Here is a 21,869-nt window from a genome sequence, read left to right on the forward strand (position 1 = left end):
GCGGGGGGCGGGGGCGTGTGTGAGAAAGTGTCTGTCTGGCATTGTGACGGCGTGCGTGAGCGTGTGCGGGTGCGTGCGAGACGGGGGTCTTGTGACCTCTGGGGGTCACCAACTCTCAGACACAACAGCAGCAGAGCAGTCTGGGAGGCACAGCGGGGGGAGGGGGCCACCCTAGACTGTGTGTGTGTGTGTTGTTAAGAGTCATGGTGATGAGGGGCAGATGGGGCAGCATTAAATAAGGAGCCTATTGGAATTCAGACGTGGGAAATCGTTCCTCACATCTTTTGTGACTGAATTTAATTGAGAATGGAGAGAGAGACAGGAAGAGGGGAGAGAGGGTGAGAAAAATGGGGTGCAGAGAGAGGGGTAGACGGTGAGGAGTGAGGAGAAACAGACTGAAAGCAAGAGATGGAAAGGAAATATGAGCAATAGAGAGGAAGGGAGAGAGAAGAAGAAAGAGAGAGAGACAGACAGAGAAAGTAAGAGAGAGGCGGTGGAGGAACACACCTGCCAGCCCTGCAGTTTACACTGCTGTAGTATGTAGCGACATTTCTCCTCCGATGACAACTTCCTCTTGTCTGCCAGAGTGGTGTCCACCAGTTCTTTAAACCTAGAGACAGGAAACAGGAATCACCCCACAGGAAGTACTCACACCATCACACACAACGTAAACAAAAATACAAATATCTTATCCTGTGGTAAAGTACAATATACACTACTTCTGCATGCTATAGACAGACAGGAGATCAACCCACATGAGCTAACTCACTGATTTCAGTTGCCAAGACAGGGAGAGACGCGTCAAACAGAGACGCCATTTTTTTTAAAGCAGCGCAAGAATGTTAGCATGCCACCACCTGTGCATTTGAAAGGCAAACCCGGTGATTATATCCTTTCATGAACCAGAGGGGTCAGGGGTTAACAGGGGTCTACGGGCAGGCCAGAACGACAACATCTGCTGCTATTGGTGTTGCCTGGAGCAACTGCTGACCGTGGGGGTGAAGGGCGGGGGCGGGGGTTGTTTTGGACTGGAGAGATGTGTCGGGGGCGGGAGGAGGGAGACAGAGAGGGTCAGTGTTGTGGTCAGACAGGTTGGGAAAAACATCGGCGACATGAGCACGCGTGAACAGGCACACACACTGGTAGGACTTGTCAGAGGAGGGTTATCGTGTGGGCTTTCAGGATGCCGCATGTGACTGGTTATACCAACAAGGGAGGTGAAGAGATGGCAGGGTAAACCTGTTCCCGTGTCATGATGTCACAGAATGCCCCAGTTGAATGAGTTGGGGCTCCTCAACAGATGGCTGGAGATATAAAACCACTTGTGTGCGTCATCGACCTCGTGTGAGTGTGTGTTTGTGCGTGCGACAAAGACTGTGTTTGCGTCTCTGAGTGTGTCTCTGAGAGAGTGTCTTGCCGAGAGTGCTTCGGAGGGGTTGGAAGCGGTTTGAAGGGGTCCTATCCAGATAAGCCCTGTGAGAGGGGTGCGTTTCGATTCAGCACAGGGCCCCTTCCTGCTTGATGCCCTGGCCCATGCAGAATGGACGGGTTCCTCTAGGGGCCATAAAAGCCAAAGGCACTCTGTAAACCCCTGACCTTCTCTGTGTGGATATGAAAACCGTGGATAGAGACAGACTTTACAAGACCCAAGGGGCTACTATCACACTGGAGCGACCAAGGGTGTCTAGAGTGATAAGAGCTCAAACTGGGGCTTGGGGGAAGGTGGGGCGGAGTGGTGTGCTGGTCCCTCTGTGACTGGGACATAAGTGCCCACGCTGATCCCCCCCCCATCTTCAAGCATGTAAAGATGATTTGTCAGGACGCTACGTCAGCCTGCGTAAGCCACTATTGTGGCTATCGTCTCATCACCCGAACCATAGCTATGGGGAACTGCTGAAGGGATAAGCAGGCTTGAGGGAAGGGAAAAGCGAGGGCTAACGGAGGGACGGGCGCTTCTCCAACTAAGCCGCACCTAAATAAGCTAAGATGTCTGTCAGGGTTTTCTGGTGAGACAGACGCAGTCCTAATGCCATGCCTGGATGTGGTGGAGAACCAACACTGTAGGAATGTGAGGTTGGGTCATTCAAGCAGGAGAGCCTTTATCCAGCATCTTCGCCGGGTGCCTTCATGTCAATAAGCATGATCCATGAAGACGCATGCTTGTTTGTGGATTCATGCATGTCTCAGCACCGGAGAGGAGTAATAAGAAGAGGTCGAAAGAGAGGGGGGCGGGAGAGGGAGAGCAGAGGAATTGAGTGGGAGAGCGAGGAAAGGGAGAGAGAGGATCAGAGCGAGGAGAGCCAGATAAGGAGCACAGAGCAGGATTCTACTGGGTTCCACCGGAGGGTTTACAGAGACCAAGGTTCAAGTGGTCTACTCTGACCTTATACACCACTGGAGAATAAACCTGGTCACAAAACAACAACTGTATCATAAAAGACAAATAAAAGCAACTATAAAATAGATTTGCTCGTAAATCATCTGAACCAGCCTACTCGATAAGATTGGCCTCGGGCGTCACTATGACTTAGTGTAGGGCCCTGCATAGTGTGTCTGTGTGTAAATGTGTGTGTGTGTGTGTGTGCTAGTGTGAGCTCTTGATCAGGGATTGATTTATTAGGCTGTCATCTTGATTAGTCAAGGACAGGGGTCTTTTAGAAAGAGAGAGATGGAGAGAGAGCGTTTGAGAGAGAGACAGAGAGAGAGAGACAGAGAGAGAGAGACAGAGAGAGAGTTCGCAAAGAAGTCCGAGATATGGCAGAGAAAGGGTCGGAGAGACAGAAAGCGAGGAGGAGAGGGATAGAACTGGAGGTCTCTGTGAACGCCGCCTCGCGTCCCCGCCCCCACACTCCGTTCCTCCATCCGTCTCTGCATTCATTCACCGCGGCCCAGTGGCCCAGTGTGCGTGTGCGCCTGTGTGTGTGTGTGTGCGTCCGTGTGCGTGTGTGTGCCTGTGTGTACGCAGAGACACACGAATGGCCAACAGGCGCGTGTGAATGGGGCCTTTGTGTCTGGCAGGCTCCTCTCTTTAAGTCTTTAAGTAAACATAGCCTTGACTCAGAAACCGAGGAGCCACACATGTGTACTGACTATAGGCATACTGAGAGGCCGGCCCACACGCCGACGCCCATTCAAACGTACCAAAGAGACGCATCTGCACACACGACAGGCAGGTGTGGTGTGCGAATGCACGGTGATGTTCCTCAAAGTACCACGCGTCTGTATCTGTATCGTGTGTCAACAGGCCGTTTGGCAGCGCAACGTATACACTACCGACGTATGCGCGGCGACACGCGAACGCAAGTGCGGCGCGCACCGCGCGCACACCCACACAAGGTTGTTGTTGACAGTTTTTCTCTGTGTTGAACGCTCCATCTTTGTGACGCAAACCTGACAAGCCATCGTACCCACGTCACGCCAAACAACCAACCGCCTCTACACACACACACACACACACCCTGCTGACACACACACACACCCTGCTGACCACACACACACACACACACCCTGCTGACGCATACACACATCTCAAAACAGTTTTTTTTTTCTCCCATTACAACTCCAACAATAAGGAACAGCTCTACAAAGCACATCCATCAAAAAATACAATAGCGCTGTCCAGGCATACACACTGCTGGTGTCCCCTCAGTGGGTCAGGCAGCTGTTTGACCACTGTTTACACGCTACCTCTACATCTCCTCCCCGGGGTAGGTAGGGTTGAACAGCATACAACGCGACTGTCAGCGATTGCACCTACAGTTTCAAGCGAGTCATTTAGCGTATACCTTAATGATCCGTCAGTGGACACATATCACCTAAAGCCAGGTAAATATTTCCCTCATAAATTATCCCTGTGTGTGTGTGTGTGTGTGAGAGAGAGAGACTGTGTGTAGGTGTGTGTGTGTGTGTGTGTGTGTGTGAGTGTGCCCTGGCAGGACCTCCGACAGCACTCTGGTGTTTACTCCGAGGTAGTGGAAACTTTTGGGAAGTCATGTGGTCAGTAGTGTCCTCTCTCATTATCTGTCAGGAATGTCCTTTGTAATCCCCCCCATCCGCCAGCAGAGAGAGGTGGATGGAGGGAGGGGATGGAAAGAGAGAGAGAGAGAGAACAGAGAGAACAGAGAGAGAGAAAAAGCAACAATCTCCTTTTCTGGCCGACCCAAAGATTCTCAGAATGAGAATCAGAGGGAGAGAGAGAGAAAGAGAGAGAGGCATTAGATGTTCTCTCTGAGAGAAAAACATGTCCATTTAAGAAGTAATGTGTAGAAAGACAGAACAGGAAGGAGGATGGAGAAGAAAGGCAAGACAGAGAGAGAGGCAGGGCTGAAAGAGAGAGAGGCAGGACTGAGAGAGAGGCAGGACTGAGAGAGAGGCAGGGCTGAGAAAGAGAGAGGCAGGGCTGAGAGAGAGAGAGAGAGAGAGAGGCAGGACTGAGAGAGAGAGAGGCAGGGCTGAAAGAGAGAGGCAGGACTGAGAGAGGCAGGACTGAGAGAGAGAGAGAGAGGCAGGGCTGAGAGAGAGAGAGAGACAGGACTGAGAGAGAGGCAGGGCTGAAAGAGAGAGAGGCAGGACTGAGAAAGAGGCAGGACTGAGAGAGAGAGAGAGAGAGAGAGAGAGAGAGAGAGAGAGAGAGAGAGAGAGAGAGAGAGGCAGGACTGAGAGAGAGGCAGGACTGAGAGAGAGAGAGAGAGAGAGAGAGAGAGAGAGAGAGAGAGAGAGAGAGAGAGAGAGAGAGAGAGAGAGAGAGAGAGAGAGGCAGGGCTGAGAGAGAGGCAGGACTGAGAGAGAGAGAGAGAGAGAGAGAGAGAGAGAGAGAGAGAGAGGCAGGGCTGAGAGAGAGGCAGGACTGAGAGAGAGAGAGAGAGAGAGAGAGAGAGAGAGAGAGAGAGGCAGGGCTGAGAGACGGATAGAAAAGAAGATGAAGGGAAGGGACAAGCTGTACAGGACGAAAAGTCTGTAATGAAGCTGTTTAGCAGGTGACACAAAGAACCTCAAACACGGCAGAAAAGTTGCTCTGACACTTACAAGAAGCGTGTGTGTGTGTGTGTGTGTGTCAATGTGTGCGAAGCTGAGGTGTGAAAGTGTGTATTGCAGAGCTCAAATAAGTCCACAGCACTCATCCCACTCTTTAAAGCCCCTATCGAGCTACTCCACTTTGTGCCCACAGCTGAAAGGGTCACGGTGACCTGTCAGCTTTGGCAATCCGTGTGTGTTCGTGTGCATGTGTTCGTGCATGTGAGCGCCGCCTCTACCACATTTAGATGTGGCAAAGAGTAATCCGAAGTTACTGTTTGCTTCCAGGATTGTGCGTTTGGTTTAGGTCGCACTGACCTGACCGGAGATATGTGTGTGAGAGAGAGAGAGAGACAGACAGAGAGAGAGAGAGAGCAGAGAGAGAGAGAGAGAGATGAAAAGATAGAGTCAATGAGATCGAGAGACGGAGGGAAAAAAAGGGAGGGAGGGAGAGAACTAAAAGCCTAAAAGCTCCATTAGCAGTAAGAGTGTGTACAGCATGAGGTATGTGGCTTCTGTAGGGCACAACCGCGGGGAGGTTACTACACCTGCTGTCGAAGAGGCGGGTGGAACAGGAACCAAGGTCGTGGACTCGCTGCGCGTACTTCAGTACTAGGCCTCGTCTACTCGTGGTACCAACCTGCTGAGGAAGCTGTTGAAGGGCAGGCGGACCGAGTATCCATAGCGAATCACGCGGACCATCTCCAGCACTCCGACGTACTGCAACTGGCTGGACACGTGGACGCTGTCGAAGGCGTCGGCTGCGCCACCGCCGTTGGGACGCACGCACTCCACGAAGTGAGGCGTGCACGCCTGCAGCTTGCCGACCAGCTCAGAGAGGGAGTTCTGAGAGGAGGGAGCAGAGGGGAGGAGACGGGGGGGGGGGTTCATTTTGTTTCTCCGTTTGTTGTGATTGAGTGTGTCTGCCCCTAGGGGTCTTCTTTTATCATGTACAGGTGTTGGTGTGGCCCTTAGCGCCGGGTGCCTCTGGGATGTGGTGTTTTCAGGCTCTATGAGGCCCTGCAGCATGAGAATCCCTTCCTGTAGTACCGTTTGTGTGTGTCTGTGTGTTGGGGGGGTGGGAGGGGGGAAGTCATTTCTTGATGTATTCTCGGGCAAGTGTGAGGTCATGTTGTGAGTGTGTGTGTGTGTGTGTGTGTGTGTGACGAAGTTGTCTGATTAGTTAGGGTGTGTTGCCCCTGTAGGGACCAGAATTACAAAGAGCCCTTTGCCTTGTCGAGGGTGTGTGGGGGCAACCTTGCTTCTTGTGCCCAGCCAATTGGCACTCGCTGGTCCCATGCACGCACGCACACACAGAGTGGACGTGCGCACGTTTCTTACCACTCCTTAAAGACGTCAGTCCCTGTTTGGCACGTGTGCAAGAGTGTGTCTGAGGAGCGGACTGTGTAGCCGTGACGTCAACTACTTACTTACTGCGCGCGCCCACACACACACACACGCGCGCGCGTGCTCGTGTTCACACTCGCACAGGCTGTTGTTCATTGTTCATTCATTCATCTCCACTGGGTTTTATGCATGGCTTGGTACGGCATCGTTCCTCGGCCCACTCTTTCCCTCCCACTCACTCACTCCTTCTCTTCTTCTCCCTCTCCCTCACTCTCATTCCTTCCTTCCTTCCTTCCCTCCTTCCCTCCCTCTCTCCCTCTCCCTATTTCTCTCACTCTCTCTCCCTCTCTTTCTCCCACCCCCCCCCCCCTCTCTCTGTCTCCCTCTCCCCTTCGGACCCCCTTCCTCCTCTTTTCCTTCTCCCTCTCCCTTTCCTCTTCCCGCCTTCTCCCCCTCCATCTTCGCGCTCCCCGTCTCCTTCAGTGGGAGTCTGGAGACTCTCGGTCCCACAGCACTGCTCTCTGCACCACACACTGCCATCATTCTAACCGCAGCACCAAAGCTATGTCACAAGCCAAGCCCACCGGGGCCTGTGGTGACCAGCAGGGGCCCGCGGTTCCGGTCGGGTTCGGCTCCGACAGCCACAACACATTCCTCGTGAATGGCGTTGGTTATCTGTGTCATCTCCGGCGCTGGAGAGAACAGTGCGACGTTGAGGTCTGGGCGAGGAGAAGGCATTCGGAGCGTGAATAAGGGTCTGTGTTTAGCTCCCATGTACGGGTGGGACCCGAGGTTTTGACCGTGTCTTGTGAAAGGAAGTGTGGTCCCGCGCGTGGTTGCGATTATGGTCTGGTCCGCTCACCCTCAGCTGGACGGCGACCGTGATGGGACCACACCTCTCCAGCCTCTGGAGGAAGGACGCCGCTCCCTTCTTCTTCAACATCTAAGAGGAGACAAAGAGAGACGAAGAGAGAGAGCGGCAATAAATAAGAGAGAGAACATTAAATAATATATACAAAATAAAGAGAGGGGAATCGAATTAGGTGAAATGTAGAAAAAGCTAAGCTGTAATGCATCTTGTAATGCATCTTGTTGACCCAAATCTGTTAGATCATCCCCGTCATCATCATCTTTTCACACGATACAGAGATATATGTATTTTGTCTGCTAATATACACCTTGCTAACCCCCCCCCCCCCCCCACCACCACCCCCCTGCCTTGCAGTCTTCCAGCAAAATATGAGTGTTGGTACATGTCATGTTCATCCCGGGGGTGGGGTCTTATGTTAACTGCTGCTCCTTTCTTAATGAGCAGAGTCAGGGGTCTACGGTCTGAGAAGACATCCCAAAGGACAGTGCATTATACACACACACACTCATACATGTGCTGATGCAAAAAAAAAACTCATGCACAACTCGTCAGCATGCAGTGACCTGGATAGAGAAAAGAGGTCGCGTGTGTGTGTGTGTGTGGTGGGATGGAGCTTAGGAGTAAAGGGTTGTAGTGTTCTCTTAGAATGTTCAAATGTAACTACTCTTTTATAACATATTGTGTGTGTTAGTGTATGTGTGCGTCATATGTGTGAGTGTGTGTGTGTTTTTATCAGTTGGCAGGTCAGGACAAACAAGCCTATTCTCAGAGGGTTATATTTAGCCCTGTGGTGGGAAGCAATCTGAATGAGCCTGTGGTTTTTCCAGATATTCTCTGTTCTGCTTTCCCATCGATCCACGGCCACAGCTGCCTGCTTTCCGACCGGAACACCTTGCTTTCGCCTGACCGCGTCACACACACACGCACATGGCCCAGCCCTCCCTCCCTATTGGTCAATCCCCCATGCAGGCCCCACCAATCAGAGTTGGGGATGGTTGATTCAGGCTGTACTGACGCTGGAGGGAAACGTCCCTCATTTAAACACTTAAAGATGTTTGTCGTCCCTCTACATTCACACACATACACCCACACACACAAACGTGCACAAACAAACTGCTAGCCGACAGGACAGATGACCCTTTCAGGTTATGGGCACAAAGTGGACCAGCTCAACATGAGCATTAGAGAATGCTCGTGTGTACCTTGGAAAGGTCCTGGCATCTCCGGGAAGGTCGAGCAGTAATGGAGGAGGAGGACGAGGAGCAGAAGGAGGAGGAGGGACAGGTCATTTTGCGTAGGAGCAGGGCAGCTTTGGACCCCCTCAGACCTGGCCTGGACTGGGACGGGACCAGGGAACCGGTCTGGGTCAGTTTGGAGCGGAACAGCTGCTGCAGCAGCACGCTCTCACTGGCTGTGGAGGGGGGAACAGGAGAGAAGAGTGGAGGGAGAGGAGAACGAGGAGGGAGGAAAGAGGACTTAGAACGTGTGTAAACAATCAGCGTTGGGGAGTTGGCAGAGCAGAGGACAACATGTGGATCTGCTCTCGAGCACAATGGGTTCTTTCAAACCTGCGTGTGTGTGTGTGTGTGTGTGTGTGCGTGCGTGTGTATTCGATACCTACACTTCATAACAAGCAGGAGGTTTTGAGGGAGGGAGTCTTTGTTCTTTGTCAATGACCCTGTGAGGTCATATGTCATCTACCAATCAGAAAAGAGACATGTTAAATGATCCGTTCAATGGAAAAGCGCGTGTGCGCGCGCGCGTGTGTTTGTGTTGTTGCGTATCCACAGGCCGCTCCTACCTGGCCTGCATAGTGGCTGACGGTGAAGGCGGGACCCTGATCTTTGGGCGGGGGATTTCCGTTGCCGTCCTTGGTCGTCAGGGAGACGCCGCGTGTCTGTGTGGAGTCCAGGTGTGTCTGCAGCCTCTTGTAGAGTGTGTACTCAGCAGGCCGCAGAGCCTGGCTCTCCTCGTCCAACACACACAGCAGACCCTGGGGCCTCTGAACAGACACACAAACACGGAAAGACAGACTGGGTGAGCAGTGTGAAATCCCTTTGGGTACAGTATCATGACATTTGGCATGGCCAAAGAGCAGCATGTGTAAACATAGAAACTGTGTGTGCAGTGTTATTGTCTGAATCTGTGTGTGTGTGTGTGTGTGTGAAACGGTACCTGGAAGAAAAAGTCGAGAACAGCTGGCTGGTTGCCGGGCGACCACAGCGTCTCCATGGCGACGCCCTCCTGTAGACACTCAGCCTGTCCCTGCTGGAACAGCACCTCGGAGACATACTGTCTTAGACGCTCACTGGTCATGTTCACACACAGCTGGAAAACACACACACACAAAACATCTTTTCAGAAACATACTGTCTGTTACAGTTAATGGTCATGTTCTCACACGCACACGCACACACACACACACACACACACACACACACAGATGTTTACCAACAGCTTTGAGCTTTATAAAGCCTCAGGCAGACACTAATGATTTTCAGTGTGCGGTTTTTACAGTAAAGTTAGCCCCATACACAGAATACAGTAGTACCCCTAACAATTCTTATAACCCTTATTGGTGCCAGACAGAGGCACAAAAATAACATCAATGCACCATGGATTAGAGAACCCCCCTGAATCCTGTCTTATTGCAGGCTGAACCAGAACCAGTACCATCCAGTTCTGTTGAGACACCATGTTTCTCCAGACACCCGACCTCTTTCTGACCCAGCAGGTAAGAACACAAACCCCAAACTGTCCTGGCTACTGCCCTGTCTGAACTCCCCATGAACCTTCTGCTCAGCTGATGCAAAACAATACAACAAGAGGTGTCTATGTGCATGTTTATGTGTGTAAGTGTGTTTCTGTGCGGGATTTTGTGTGTGTGTGTGTGTGTCTGTGATTCTGTGCGTGTACGTTTCTACGTGTGTGTTTTTCGCGTGTCCTTTAATCTGATCCTGTTGATCCCCAGGCAATATAAACGGACACAGAGGCAACCTTGCAGGACTCAGAAAGGGGTTGTCTAAAATGTTGTCTAAGAACATCGCAACAAACACACATCCTGTTCTGGGACTGGAGTTCATCACCTCCTTTATCTCTATACTCTGACATCCTTTCAAACTTAGCAGTAGTCTGATGGTGTAATGGTGTGTGTGTGTGTGTGTGTGTGTGTGTGTGTGGTGGTCCAGCAGCATTACGTTCCTGATACCGGCAGGTGTTTCATTCATATATCAGCTCATTAAGGAAGCGCTGAGCAGGTTCAATACAGCATTAACAAGCCCTGCTCTTAACGAGCACAGTTTTAATTAACACGCCCCAGTATTGACCCTGATCACTCTGTTCATGCCATGTGTGTACACCCGAGATGGTACTGTTCTCAGGATCAGTACGAGCACACACACATTTATATGCGCGCACACACACAGATAAACACACACTGCATGGTGTGTATGCTGCTGTGTAATTGAGTAATTAGACCAGGTCTCCATGAACAGCTTCCCCGCACACAACTCTAGGGGTGATGGGGAAGGGGAGGAGTGGGGAGTTGGGGGGGGGGGGGGAATGGAGAGGAGGGGAGGAGGGGGAAGTAGGAGGAGGGGAGTAAGGGAGGAGGGTGGCGGATGAGAGGAAATCGCTGGGAAGGATGAGGCAAATTGCAATCACCAGCTAAACACCAACCCAGTCTCATACTTCTGCGGATCTATTACACGGGTTTACACTTTGCGTGCCATATATACGCCAAATCCCTGTTTTACGTGCAGTTCATACGCAAGTTCCACACATTCATTTCTATCAACAGATTATGCGTCTCTATCACACGCAGAACGTCATCAACTCTTTAACGATTATACGTCATCATCCGGACTCAAATTTTACGAAGATTCATGATCTTGAAGCTTCCAAATATATACTTTTTTTATTTGCCACCAACACCACGCAGCATTCTTGTAAATAAAAATAAGAAAAAATATATAACACATACAGGCAATACATAGGCTGTATATAGGCCTGGTTCTTGCCAACTCTGAAAGGGCGGGGTGGCAGATATCTTGAGTGGGCAACTATGAGGTTATGATGATGACATAAAAGGACAAGCGTTGATTAAGTTTTGCGTGTAATATAGACACATTTTCTATTGATAGAAATGAATGGGAAGATTTGGCTTATGTCACTGTGTCACCGGCGTATAAACTGCACGAAAAGTTGGGATTTGGCGTATATATGGCAAAATCCCTGTTTCGCCTGCAGTTTATACACAAATGAGTTAGCTGAAAACTAATGATAGCTGTCGTTCTTTAAAACAAACGAGATTCCGAACAATTGTAAAACAAAGTAATCAAATGGTTTCTAATAACATGCGTTTAATTATGCAAAATTACACATTATGACAAACAAAACCGGCTAAACATAGCTAGTGAGGCAACAGCATAAACCTAGATGGCGAATGAACGGAATTCTGATTCTGATTAGGGAGTTATTAACTTTAATGAAACCCATCTTAAAGACACATTGATACCAAGGAAAAGGGCTTCACACAAGAACTTTCCATGGAATCATGAAAAGTTGCTTGGGGAGTGTTGTATCAAAGACAAGTACCACACCCTCTTTTGATGTATTGCTTCGTCACAGGAACTGGTTTTTAGAGAAACATGTTCTGAGGTGATGCCATCGAAGGCATCCAGTAGTATAAACACATCGATACCAAGGAAAAGGGCTTCACACGAGATATTCCCCTTTCCATGGAACTGTGACATGGCTTGGGGGGTGTTGTATCAAAGACAAGTACCACACTCTCTTTTGGTTTATTGCTTCACTGGAACAGTTTTTTCGAGAAACGTGTTCTGAAGTGATGCCATCGAGGCCATCCAGTTGTAAAGAGTTTCTAACTTGTAATGGAAAGTATCTGCCACCAAGCTACATCTGAGATGTCTCCCTGTTTGTTCTGCGACTCTTTCACTGTCTGCAACTCTTTCCAAAAAAGGTGAGAAGATGCTAGGATTCATGTTACTTTGACTGTAACAAAGAAAGCAGCAGCGACATCATCATCAAATTTGGACAGACCTGGCTCTATGTCAACCACTGTTGGATTCCAGCAGTCAAGCCCCTAGTTACGATGATGTCTTCAGGAGCTAATGTGGATAGCTATCCACATTAGTTGTCATTAGCTTTCAGCTAACTCAGGGTTCCATTGGGAGGAATTTTTGTATAAACTGCAGGCAAAATAGGGATTTGGCGTGTATATGGCATGCGAAATAGAAGTGTAGACCTAAACCAGTCTCAATTGTCACCTATTTTGTGTACCATATATACGCCAAATCCCTATTTTGTGTACATTTTATACTACGCCAAATCTTCCCATTCATTTCTATCAACAGAAAATGCGTCTATATTACATGCAGAACTTCATCAACGCTTATCCTTTCACATCTTCATCCAGACTCGGATTTTACGAAAGGTCACTAATTGATATTAACGTGCGTGGTAAATATTGAGATGATAGTTGTCTTGAGTTATAGTCAATCACAATAAAAAAAACTGTATAATTGATCACCATAATTGCCCACTCAAGATACCTGCAGCCCGCCCTTCCAGAGCTGGCAAGAACCAGGCCTGTATCTATGCTGTATACAGCCTAAATATTGCCTTTGTGTGTGCTATATCTTTTTTCTTAATTTTATTCACAAGAATGCTGCTTGGTGCTGGTGGCACAGAATAATTAATGAATTTGAAAGTGTTGGAGGTGAAAATTCCCCCACAAAAATGTATAAAAAAGTATATATTTGGAAGCTTCGAGATCGTGAATCTCCGTAAAATCCGAGTCTGGATGATGACGTATAATCGTTAAATAGTTGAAGACGTTCTGCGTGTGATAGAGACACATTTTCTGTTGATAGAAATGAATGGGAGGAACTTGCATATAAACTGCACGTAAAACAGGTATTTCGCGTATATATGGCACGCAAAATAGAAGTGTAAACCCGTGTCATAGATCCGCAGAAGTATGAGATTGGGTTGAAATACTCATGTCTGAAGTCCATTTGTATTTCATGCAGCCTTCCTTTCAGTCTTTCTTTCATTCTCCCTTTATCTCTCCTTCTCTCTCTCTCTCTCTCTCTGGCGACCTTTCTGAGGTCATTACTCCTCTCTTCCGCTCTGCTCTCATTAGAGAACATACTGAGAGGAGCAAAGAATTTGATATCTTACCACCTGACACGAGCATACACACACACGCACGCACACACACACACACACAGACACACGCACACACACAGCAACTAATCTGGCAGCCAAGCTGGCACAGAGGCAGCCATTGTGTGAGCGGGTTTACTTGAGGACAGACATACATCACAGATGCCTTGGCCCACCTCACTACAGCACAATAGCTGACTGTTTCCTTGTTCTAGCCTGGATCCCCAAAATGCACCCTGTACCCCCTGTTGGCCAATAATACACTCTGTATCCCCATAACACACCCTTTGTCCTCTGTTAAACCCTGTATACCCTGCACACCCTGTCTCCTCTGTTATAACATGTGTCCTCTCTAACATCATGCAACCCTCTTGTTTAGGGGTCATCTGCCCCCCCCCCAAGTCAGACCAACACACAGACAGACATGGGAGGTTCTGCAATGGGGATGTGCGTTCGTAGGAAACTACCTGCTCAAAGCTGTTCTTCTGAAACTCCTCAAATCCAAAGATGTCCAAGATTCCTATCTCCAAGGCAGGGTCACTGTGAGGGAGAGAGGGATGGAGGTGGAGAGATGAGAATAGAAACAATGCAAAAGAAGCGTGCACACACATGCGTACGTGGCATCTCCATTCAGCTATATACACAAGGTGTCTACACAAGTGCCAAACTGATTCTTTGACCCTCACGGTGCTCAAAATCACATACACACACACACTCACTCACGGCCCTGATTGGCAAAACCTTTTTTGTTTGTGTGTGCTTGCGCATACTGTGCAAAACATTTGGAACATGTTTGATGTCACTACATTTGTGTGTGCGAGTGTGTGTTTAATCGTCTCAGTGTGTTTCTCAAATTGTAAGTATTATTGGTTGTATGTTCAGGCATGTGCCATGCATACTGTGGTTTGTGAGCGTGTGGTTGTTGTGTGAGTGCTTGTTGTGTGCGTCATGTCAGTGTGTATGTGCATGACTACCATGACTAGAAAAACACATTCCTAGAGATACCACTGCAGCTTATCAGAGCGCGTGATATGACTCAAAAACATCAGAAACCAAGATCAAGGACCCACTGGCCTCCACCTCCACCCTGTGTGTGTGTGTGTGTGTGTGTGTGTGTGTGTGTGCGTGCGTGCGTGTGTGTGTGTGCGTGCGTGTGTGTGTGTGTGCGTGTGTTTGTACAAGAACACACTGTAAACTATTCCAACACTCCAAGTAGTGTGGTATTGGAGATAGCAGCGGTGTTCTCTCTGGTGGGTGTGCTCTGCTGATAGACAGGGCAGCAGTAGTCGTAAGGCTGGACTCCTGTGTGTGCAACCAGAACATTCCAGCTATCAATGAATTCCTACTCGTATTTTCATTCTTCAACACTACACCTTCTCGGTACATTTAGGCCAACATATGCTCATTCTCTCTCTCTCTCTCTCTCTCTCTCTCTCTCTCTCTCTCTCTCTCTCTCTCTCTCTCTCTCTCTCTCTCACACACACACACACACACACACACAGACCTCATGCTGTCATCCTGTCCTTGTAGGTATTCGTTGATGAGGTTGACCAGGTGGCTGAAGAGACGTCCGTATAGAGACTTAGCCAGCTGGTCTCTGTACTGCTCTGACATTTCCACGGTGTGGCGCCTAGTGATGACATCACCTGGGAGAGACCCGAGCAGGAACAGGGGGATGATAGCAAGTCATTATTATTTATATTGTTTCTAATATAATGGTATATAATGGTAGGTGAGGTAACTGTGAAATTAGCTAGTGTTTGCGTGACAGTGTTTATTGTCGCAAGTGAGAGTTTACCTTTAAAATATTGTACATCAGAGGTGAGTGCAGAGCTCAAGTCGTCTGAAAACACCTGCAACAGACCAGCCACTGGAAAGAGAGAAACAAAAGAGAAAAAAAAAGAAAAAAAAAAATATATATATATATATATATATATTAGTGGTGGTGGGCCGTTATCGGCGTTAACGGGCTGCGTTAATGTGAGACTCTTATCGGGCGATAAAAAAAATATCGCCGTTAATCTATTCTCAAAGTTGGGTTTGGAGCTTGGTCTATACTACGCAAGCTATGATGACCTTCACCTTGATATTTTAGCGCAGATGTATACCTAGCCGAATTGAGAACGAGTGTTCGAACCTGTGTGCCTATGAAGCCGCCGGGTTTGCTTTAGGGAAAATGTATTTTTAAGAAGCTTCCCAATGGAAACCGCAACAAGACTAAGGTTGTTTGCACCTTGTGTGATGCGGAATTAGTTTACTGTAGGAGTTCTTCCGGTCTCAAATACCACCTATACGCAAAGCATCCCTTAACTAATGCGGAAAATGCCGGGCCAAGTGTGACGGCATGTAACGGACTGGGCTCGAACACACGACCTCTGACCTGCCAAGCGCGACCACTACCAGCTACGCCAAAGAAAAGCTAGCTATTCGTTGACGCGGGTAGCCCTTTAAATACCTGAGGAGTGAGTTTCACAGGTTCACACCCGTTACACAAGCACTGATGTAGCGCAGGGGAAGAGTCGTCGTCAAACTACTATGTTTGAGTACAACTCAGCACAGCTCTATCAGCCAAGCTAATTAATCTCCTTGCTCACCTGGCTTGAGAAACTCGTTCTCAAATACTTTTTTTTTTAAGGCAATATTTGGATAGTACACATATTGTCAATGCCTTCGGCAGAACTCAAATGAGCCATTTTAATAGATTACAGTGGGATTCATCTAGATTTTAAAAATGTATCTATGCCCACCACTAATATATATATATATATATATATATATATATATATATATATATATATATATATATATATATATATATATTAGTGGTGGGCATAGATACATTGTACACAAAATGTATCTAGTTTGAAAAACTAGATTAAAAACAACTATCCTTTCTTGTTCTCCTCTCCAACATTAATAGGGCAGTACTCAGCTGCAGTTCATCTTTCCCTACAGATCTATCTATGATGCTGGCAGTGATTAGTCATCCTGGCCCAGGCCCTGGCAGTGTCATCCAGCAGAACTCAGATCCACAGGTGACATCATCATCCGTCAATGTCAGTCTCATGGTACTGTCAACGGGAAGCCCTGTCTTTCCCAGCGCGATTACATCACCTGTTTACCCTCCTTCGTGAGGTCAGGGGTCCCAGCTCCATGTGAGGTTGCATAATGTGGCCTCTGTTGTCGCCATGGCAACACTGTGGCCGGGAAACGAGGCTTAGTAAACATGTTCCTGGCCAACATCAGGAGGGTGTAGGTGTGTGTGTTCGCATTTGTGTCTGCGAGGGTGAGAAAAACAACGTAGAGTATGTAGGGGAGAGACTATTGGTGAGTCTACACTGGAAGGAAAGAGGGCCTGCGAGAGGCAGAAAGAGTAAGAAAGAGAGAGGTGGAGGAGGGGGGGCCCAGGCAGCAGTAGAGCAGACGTAAACAAGAAGATGGAGACAGACACCGTCTCCACTGCGTACCTCCTCCTCCTCCTCTCCCCTCTTTTTCGAATGGTTCCTCTCGCCTCGGCCTCTCTCTCTCGGTTCGCCCCCACCTCTCTCTCTCTCTCTCTCACTCTCTCTCTCTCACTCTCTGTTCTCCCCTCTCTCTTCTCTAGCCCCTGTTTCTCCCCCTGCTGGCTGTCTGGTGTGTGTGCAGACATTGCAGACCTGCATCATGTGACGGGGTTGTGCTGACCTCGCTCCAGCAAATGCAGATCAGACGGGAAGGCGGAGTCTGGGTCAGTCAGGGTGGTGAAGCGCAGGTCGCCCACATGGAGCACAGAGGACAGGAGCTGGAACACAGAGTCCACTTCCTGGGTAGGTGGAGGCAGGAAGGGGGGGTGGGGGGGGCATGGCAGAGGAGAGAGATGGAAAATGAAAGCTTGATATTCATTATTTATTTTTGTTTATCCATTTGGAAATATTTTGTGTTGTAAAGAGTTAGTGCAGACCACACAGAACTGCTCCCCCAATGACACCCTCTCTCACCCCTTCTATTCACTACACCTTTCTCTCCCCTCCCCTCTCTCTGTTTGTCCTTGAACACTTAATGGAATCCCTGCTTACCTATTACACAGACCTACTGGGTCTCTTGGTAAGTGGGGGGATACATGTGTGTGTGGGGGTGTGTTTGTAGGTGTGTGTGTGCATGTGTGTGTGTGTGTGTAGGATATTGGAGCTGATTTCATTGTGATAAGCACAGACACTCTATCCAGCCAGTGCAGACAGAGGAGTTGGAAAAACAAAGGAGAGAGGGAGGGTTAACGTCAGCCTGGGGTGGGAGTTATCTCCCAAGGACAGCTTAGAGAGACTCCAGAGGGGGTCTCGCTTTTCCACTTTGACCTATAGACCACCTCCACGTCCAGTCTTTCCCCCCCCCTCTATTTCTGTCTCTCCCTCTATCTCAATCAAAGGCCCCTACCTCACTGGGCCTATCAGTGTGCGGGTCTCTCTCTGTCTCCCGCTCACTCTCTCCACGGACGTACCACTGGTACTTACACTTGATCCTAATCTCACTATCTCTACCACGCCCCCCACCGCCCCCGCCCGCCCAGTGAGGGCAGGACCCGGGTGAGGATTAAAAGGTGAGACGGTGGTCACCCTCTGCGAGCATATGCTCACCGGAGACTAAGAATACATACTGATAACGTCCTGGAAAAACACACACATGCGCACGCACTCAGCACAGAACACGATAGTGTGTGCAAACTGCCAAAGACATGTACGCTGCATGTGACTGTCCCTTCACCTACCCTGGCCTCGACACCATCATGTAGTAGGGTGAAACACACACACGCACGCACGCACGCACACGAGTGCGTCATCACACTGTGTGTACAGTACACACATAATCCCATGTACACACAGCTCGTTCCCACAGCCGAGAGACAATGCGTTACCAGCTTGTTCAGGCCCAGGGATCGCAGGGCCTGTCTGACAGCAGCCAGCCGATCTCTGCTCTGGACGGAGGCCATGGCCACGGGAGGGCTCTCCCCCGGAGGAGCAGGATTGAGGTACCTACGCACGCACACACATTCACACGCACCCAGGGAGACATTCACACACACACATACAGACGAAAGCAGGCACGCCGATTCACGCGCGTACACACAAAAATAGACATGTAGAGGGGCCAGTCAGTCAAGACATGACAGCTCCGGGGAAAAATCCGGAAGGAGGCAGCCATGATTGCATCTCGATACAGAAACACCGACCATCTTGTACAGCTAGCTTTTCAAACCGAGCAATAGAATAGAACACTGGTGTCTGTTTCTGGCACGTGTGTTTGTCTTTGTGTGTGTGTGTGTGTGTGTGGGGGTTCTCAGGAGAGAAAGAAGCACAGCTCATGCCAATAATGGTGGTTTACTTCGAGAACCCTTCTCAGGACAGGCCTGACCCCCCTAACCTTTTCTGGGGGTCTGGAGGAGGAGCGTGGTGAGAGTGTCAGGTATAAGGAGCCGGGTATTAGAATAGGAGAGGCAGGGAGACATCGGATACCAGGTGGCTGTTGACACACTCTACTACGACCATCCTTGTCTTTGCATATCCAACTGCCTGGGAGGCCGCGAAGTGTTTATGCAATACTGACACAGTTGTAAACACGCACGCACACACACACACACACGCGCTCTGTCCTGACTTGGTTTGTTTTCTGTAGTTGTATTCTCACGCTAAGTCTATAAAATGTATGGTCCCCACCACTGGGTAAAAACGACTGTTATTTGTCAGACTCTCTGCATGTGTGTGCTTCTGTGTGTGTGTATTTGTAAGTACAGATGGTGTGTAGAGGGCAGCATATACTTTCTCTTCCTGTGGCCTACTTCTCTTTACAGCATCAGCACACTAAAGAGACGGCGTATGTCACCAAAGACCTGGTTGAATGGAAAATGTGTGTTTGTCTGTGGATGTGGAGCAAGATGAGGTTCGCTAACTAGGATGCTGGCTACTATCCTGGTCTGTGAGGTCAGAGGTCATTGAAGGTGAGTCAGAGGTGGGGTGAGAAAGACTTGAGAGAACTGATTTATAAGGTGAGGTAGAGGTGAGGTGAGAAAGAGTTGAGAGCGATGATTTAAGGTGAGGCAGAGGTGAGCTAAAGGTCATTTAATGTGAAGCTGAGGTGAGAAAAGAGGTTGTTGAGATGTGTGTATACCTGTGTGCTAGCAGGTTGTTGAGATGTGTGCATACCTGTGTGCTAGCAGGTTGTTGAGATGTGTGTATACCTGTGTGCTAGCAGGTTGTTGACATGTGTGTATACCTGTGTGCTAGCAGGTTGTTGAGGTACAGGCAGCTCTTCTCCTCAGCAGATAGACCTTCGGCCATCAGGTAGAAGATGTGGAAGTTTGGCTGCTGGGGCGCCATGTGGACCAGGCGACTTTTCTCAAGCATGTAGGTGGAGACCCGTGCTGGACCCAAGTGCACACGCACGCACACACACACACGCACGCACACACACACACACACACACACACACACACACACACACACACACACACAGGAGTACACAGAAAGATACACATGCACACAGAGGCACACACACAGAGAGGCACAAACATCACACGTGTTAAAACCTCATAACAACAACAAACAAACACTCTGAGGAAATGACCCATTAGGGCCTGTGAATAAACTTGTTTGCATCTTTTGACATAACATCCTGAACTACATGGCCTTTCTTCCATGACAGTTCTGGGTTACACTTACTAGAAATAAAAGGGTTGTACTGGTGTTATGTAGAAGGTTGACAGATGTTGCTATACTGACCTCTGTTGGCAATGTTTAGAACTGCAGGAGAAAGAGCCCCTGCCTCGAGCTGTTATCACAACAGACCCTTTTAGAACCTGCTCATGAGTACTTGTGTGTGTGTGAAAGTGTTTGTCGTTATCCCTACCTCTGAGCAGTGTCCTCCTCCTCTCACAATATTGAAGACTCAGAAGCTTGATGAAGCGACTGGCATTGCTATTCCTGGGAGTCTGGGCATGCCCAAATGCCTCCAGGATGTAGTTCACCTGGACAAACACACACAAACACACACACGCACATACAAATACCATAACTGAATGTGTCATCTCAAGTATCACAGATACTGATGGATGGTATTGAACACACAGGAATCATGGATTGAATCAAGTTCAGCTGCAAGGTTCGGAAAGGCTGAATGTTCTGAATCATCAAAGCTCTGGCCTCACCAAGGAAATCTGCAATACTACTTTCATCCAGTAGAGAGCGATATGGCTCTATTGATCATCACATTTGTCATCAACCTTCAAAAATCTTCTCTCTCTTTCAAACTCTCTCTCTCTCTCTCTCTCTCTCTCTCTCTCTCTCTCGTGTGCTCAACGTCATATTTTTCTCCCCCTCTTTCCCTTTCTTTCCCTCTCTCCCATTCCTCTCTGTCTCCCTCCTTCTCCCACTCCCCATCTCTCTCTGAGACTTGACCCAGATTTGAGTACTCAACAGTGACATCATCCCAGTCTTCCTCCACCCAGACTGCATCCAGCGGTGTCTGTCAGCCTTTCCAGCTCTTTCTGACGATCTGGGAGACTCAGATACCAGCACCACCGGGACACCACTGACTCTATCCCAGCCAATGAACCAGCAAAGCAGGACAGTGTGACCATGTCCTCATTCAGGTCTGTTCGAAATGTGCTACTGCTGCTTAAACAGCATCATCTGAACTGATTACTCCCAGCGTGATCCTAGCAGCTGCTCCCACAATGGAGATGGAGGTATTTTTCTCAGTCATTGTGCTCCTCAATGATCGACATCAATAGTCCTCATCAGGCCATACAAAGGAATCTGCCACCCCCGGCAGTACTTCTCAGATTACCTCGGCATGCAATACACAATCCAAAGATTGATGTTAGAATGCATGCTGGCAGAAGACTAACAGTCCAATCAATATCTTTCTTGCACACGAGAGCTCACACACATGCACACACGCGAGCATGTGTCGGTCAAAAGTCGATGGCTGTCAACAAGGTTTCTTGTCAGATTTGGGCCTGAAGATGAGAAGATGGCTGCTTAACATCCCTGGTTGTATGTACAAACTGGAGCTCTCTCACACGCACCATAGTCTAGAGATGTAGATCTTGGACCAGAACCAGGACCAGGACTCTGACAAAGACAGATGCCTGGACTTACATGCTTCATCTTGGGCTCCAGACAGAAGCCCTTGGGGCCAGACCTGGCTGTCAGGTGTCGGACTATGTGTTTACACGCCTCGGTCTTCCCAGAGCCACTCTCCCCACTGCAGAAAGAGAGAGAGAAAGAGAGAAAGAAAGACAGAAAGAAAGAGAGAGAGAGCAATTGTGACAGTTATGGTTAATTGTGAGGTCTTAAACGGATGGGTGTGTTGAATTACATCACCAGGGTGTAGTCGACATCTGCCCATTCTGTCATACTCCTCCACCCCACCTGACATCACTTCATCCCTCCATCCATCCTTCCTCCGTTAAAAAGCT

The 21,869-nt window shown here is 48.9% G+C and overlaps 1 protein-coding gene across 1 annotated transcript in view; it reads right to left on the bottom strand.

Moving 5' to 3' along the window:
* myo16 (myosin XVI) overlaps nucleotides 1–21,869 on the bottom strand; it is a 72,570-nt gene that overhangs the window by 18,234 nt on the left and 32,467 nt on the right. The window contains exons 13-27 of the mRNA XM_084689740.1: nucleotides 21,550–21,655; nucleotides 20,297–20,414; nucleotides 19,664–19,811; nucleotides 18,309–18,426; nucleotides 17,105–17,222; nucleotides 15,219–15,290; nucleotides 14,925–15,066; nucleotides 13,888–13,960; nucleotides 9,407–9,559; nucleotides 9,033–9,233; nucleotides 8,853–8,928; nucleotides 8,434–8,642; nucleotides 7,223–7,303; nucleotides 5,654–5,859; nucleotides 508–610 (exon numbers count right to left, since the gene is read on the bottom strand). Coding sequence (XP_084545866.1) covers nucleotides 508–610; nucleotides 5,654–5,859; nucleotides 7,223–7,303; nucleotides 8,434–8,642; nucleotides 8,853–8,928; nucleotides 9,033–9,233; nucleotides 9,407–9,559; nucleotides 13,888–13,960; nucleotides 14,925–15,066; nucleotides 15,219–15,290; nucleotides 17,105–17,222; nucleotides 18,309–18,426; nucleotides 19,664–19,811; nucleotides 20,297–20,414; nucleotides 21,550–21,655 — 1,924 coding nt within the window. The remainder of the gene's footprint in view (nucleotides 1–507; nucleotides 611–5,653; nucleotides 5,860–7,222; nucleotides 7,304–8,433; nucleotides 8,643–8,852; nucleotides 8,929–9,032; nucleotides 9,234–9,406; nucleotides 9,560–13,887; nucleotides 13,961–14,924; nucleotides 15,067–15,218; nucleotides 15,291–17,104; nucleotides 17,223–18,308; nucleotides 18,427–19,663; nucleotides 19,812–20,296; nucleotides 20,415–21,549; nucleotides 21,656–21,869) is intronic.

The sequence above is a fragment of the Hypomesus nipponensis genome, chromosome 23, assembly GCF_054491055.1.
Source record: "Hypomesus nipponensis isolate SF chromosome 23, ASM5449105v1, whole genome shotgun sequence".
NCBI lineage: Eukaryota > Metazoa > Chordata > Actinopteri > Osmeriformes > Osmeridae > Hypomesus > Hypomesus nipponensis.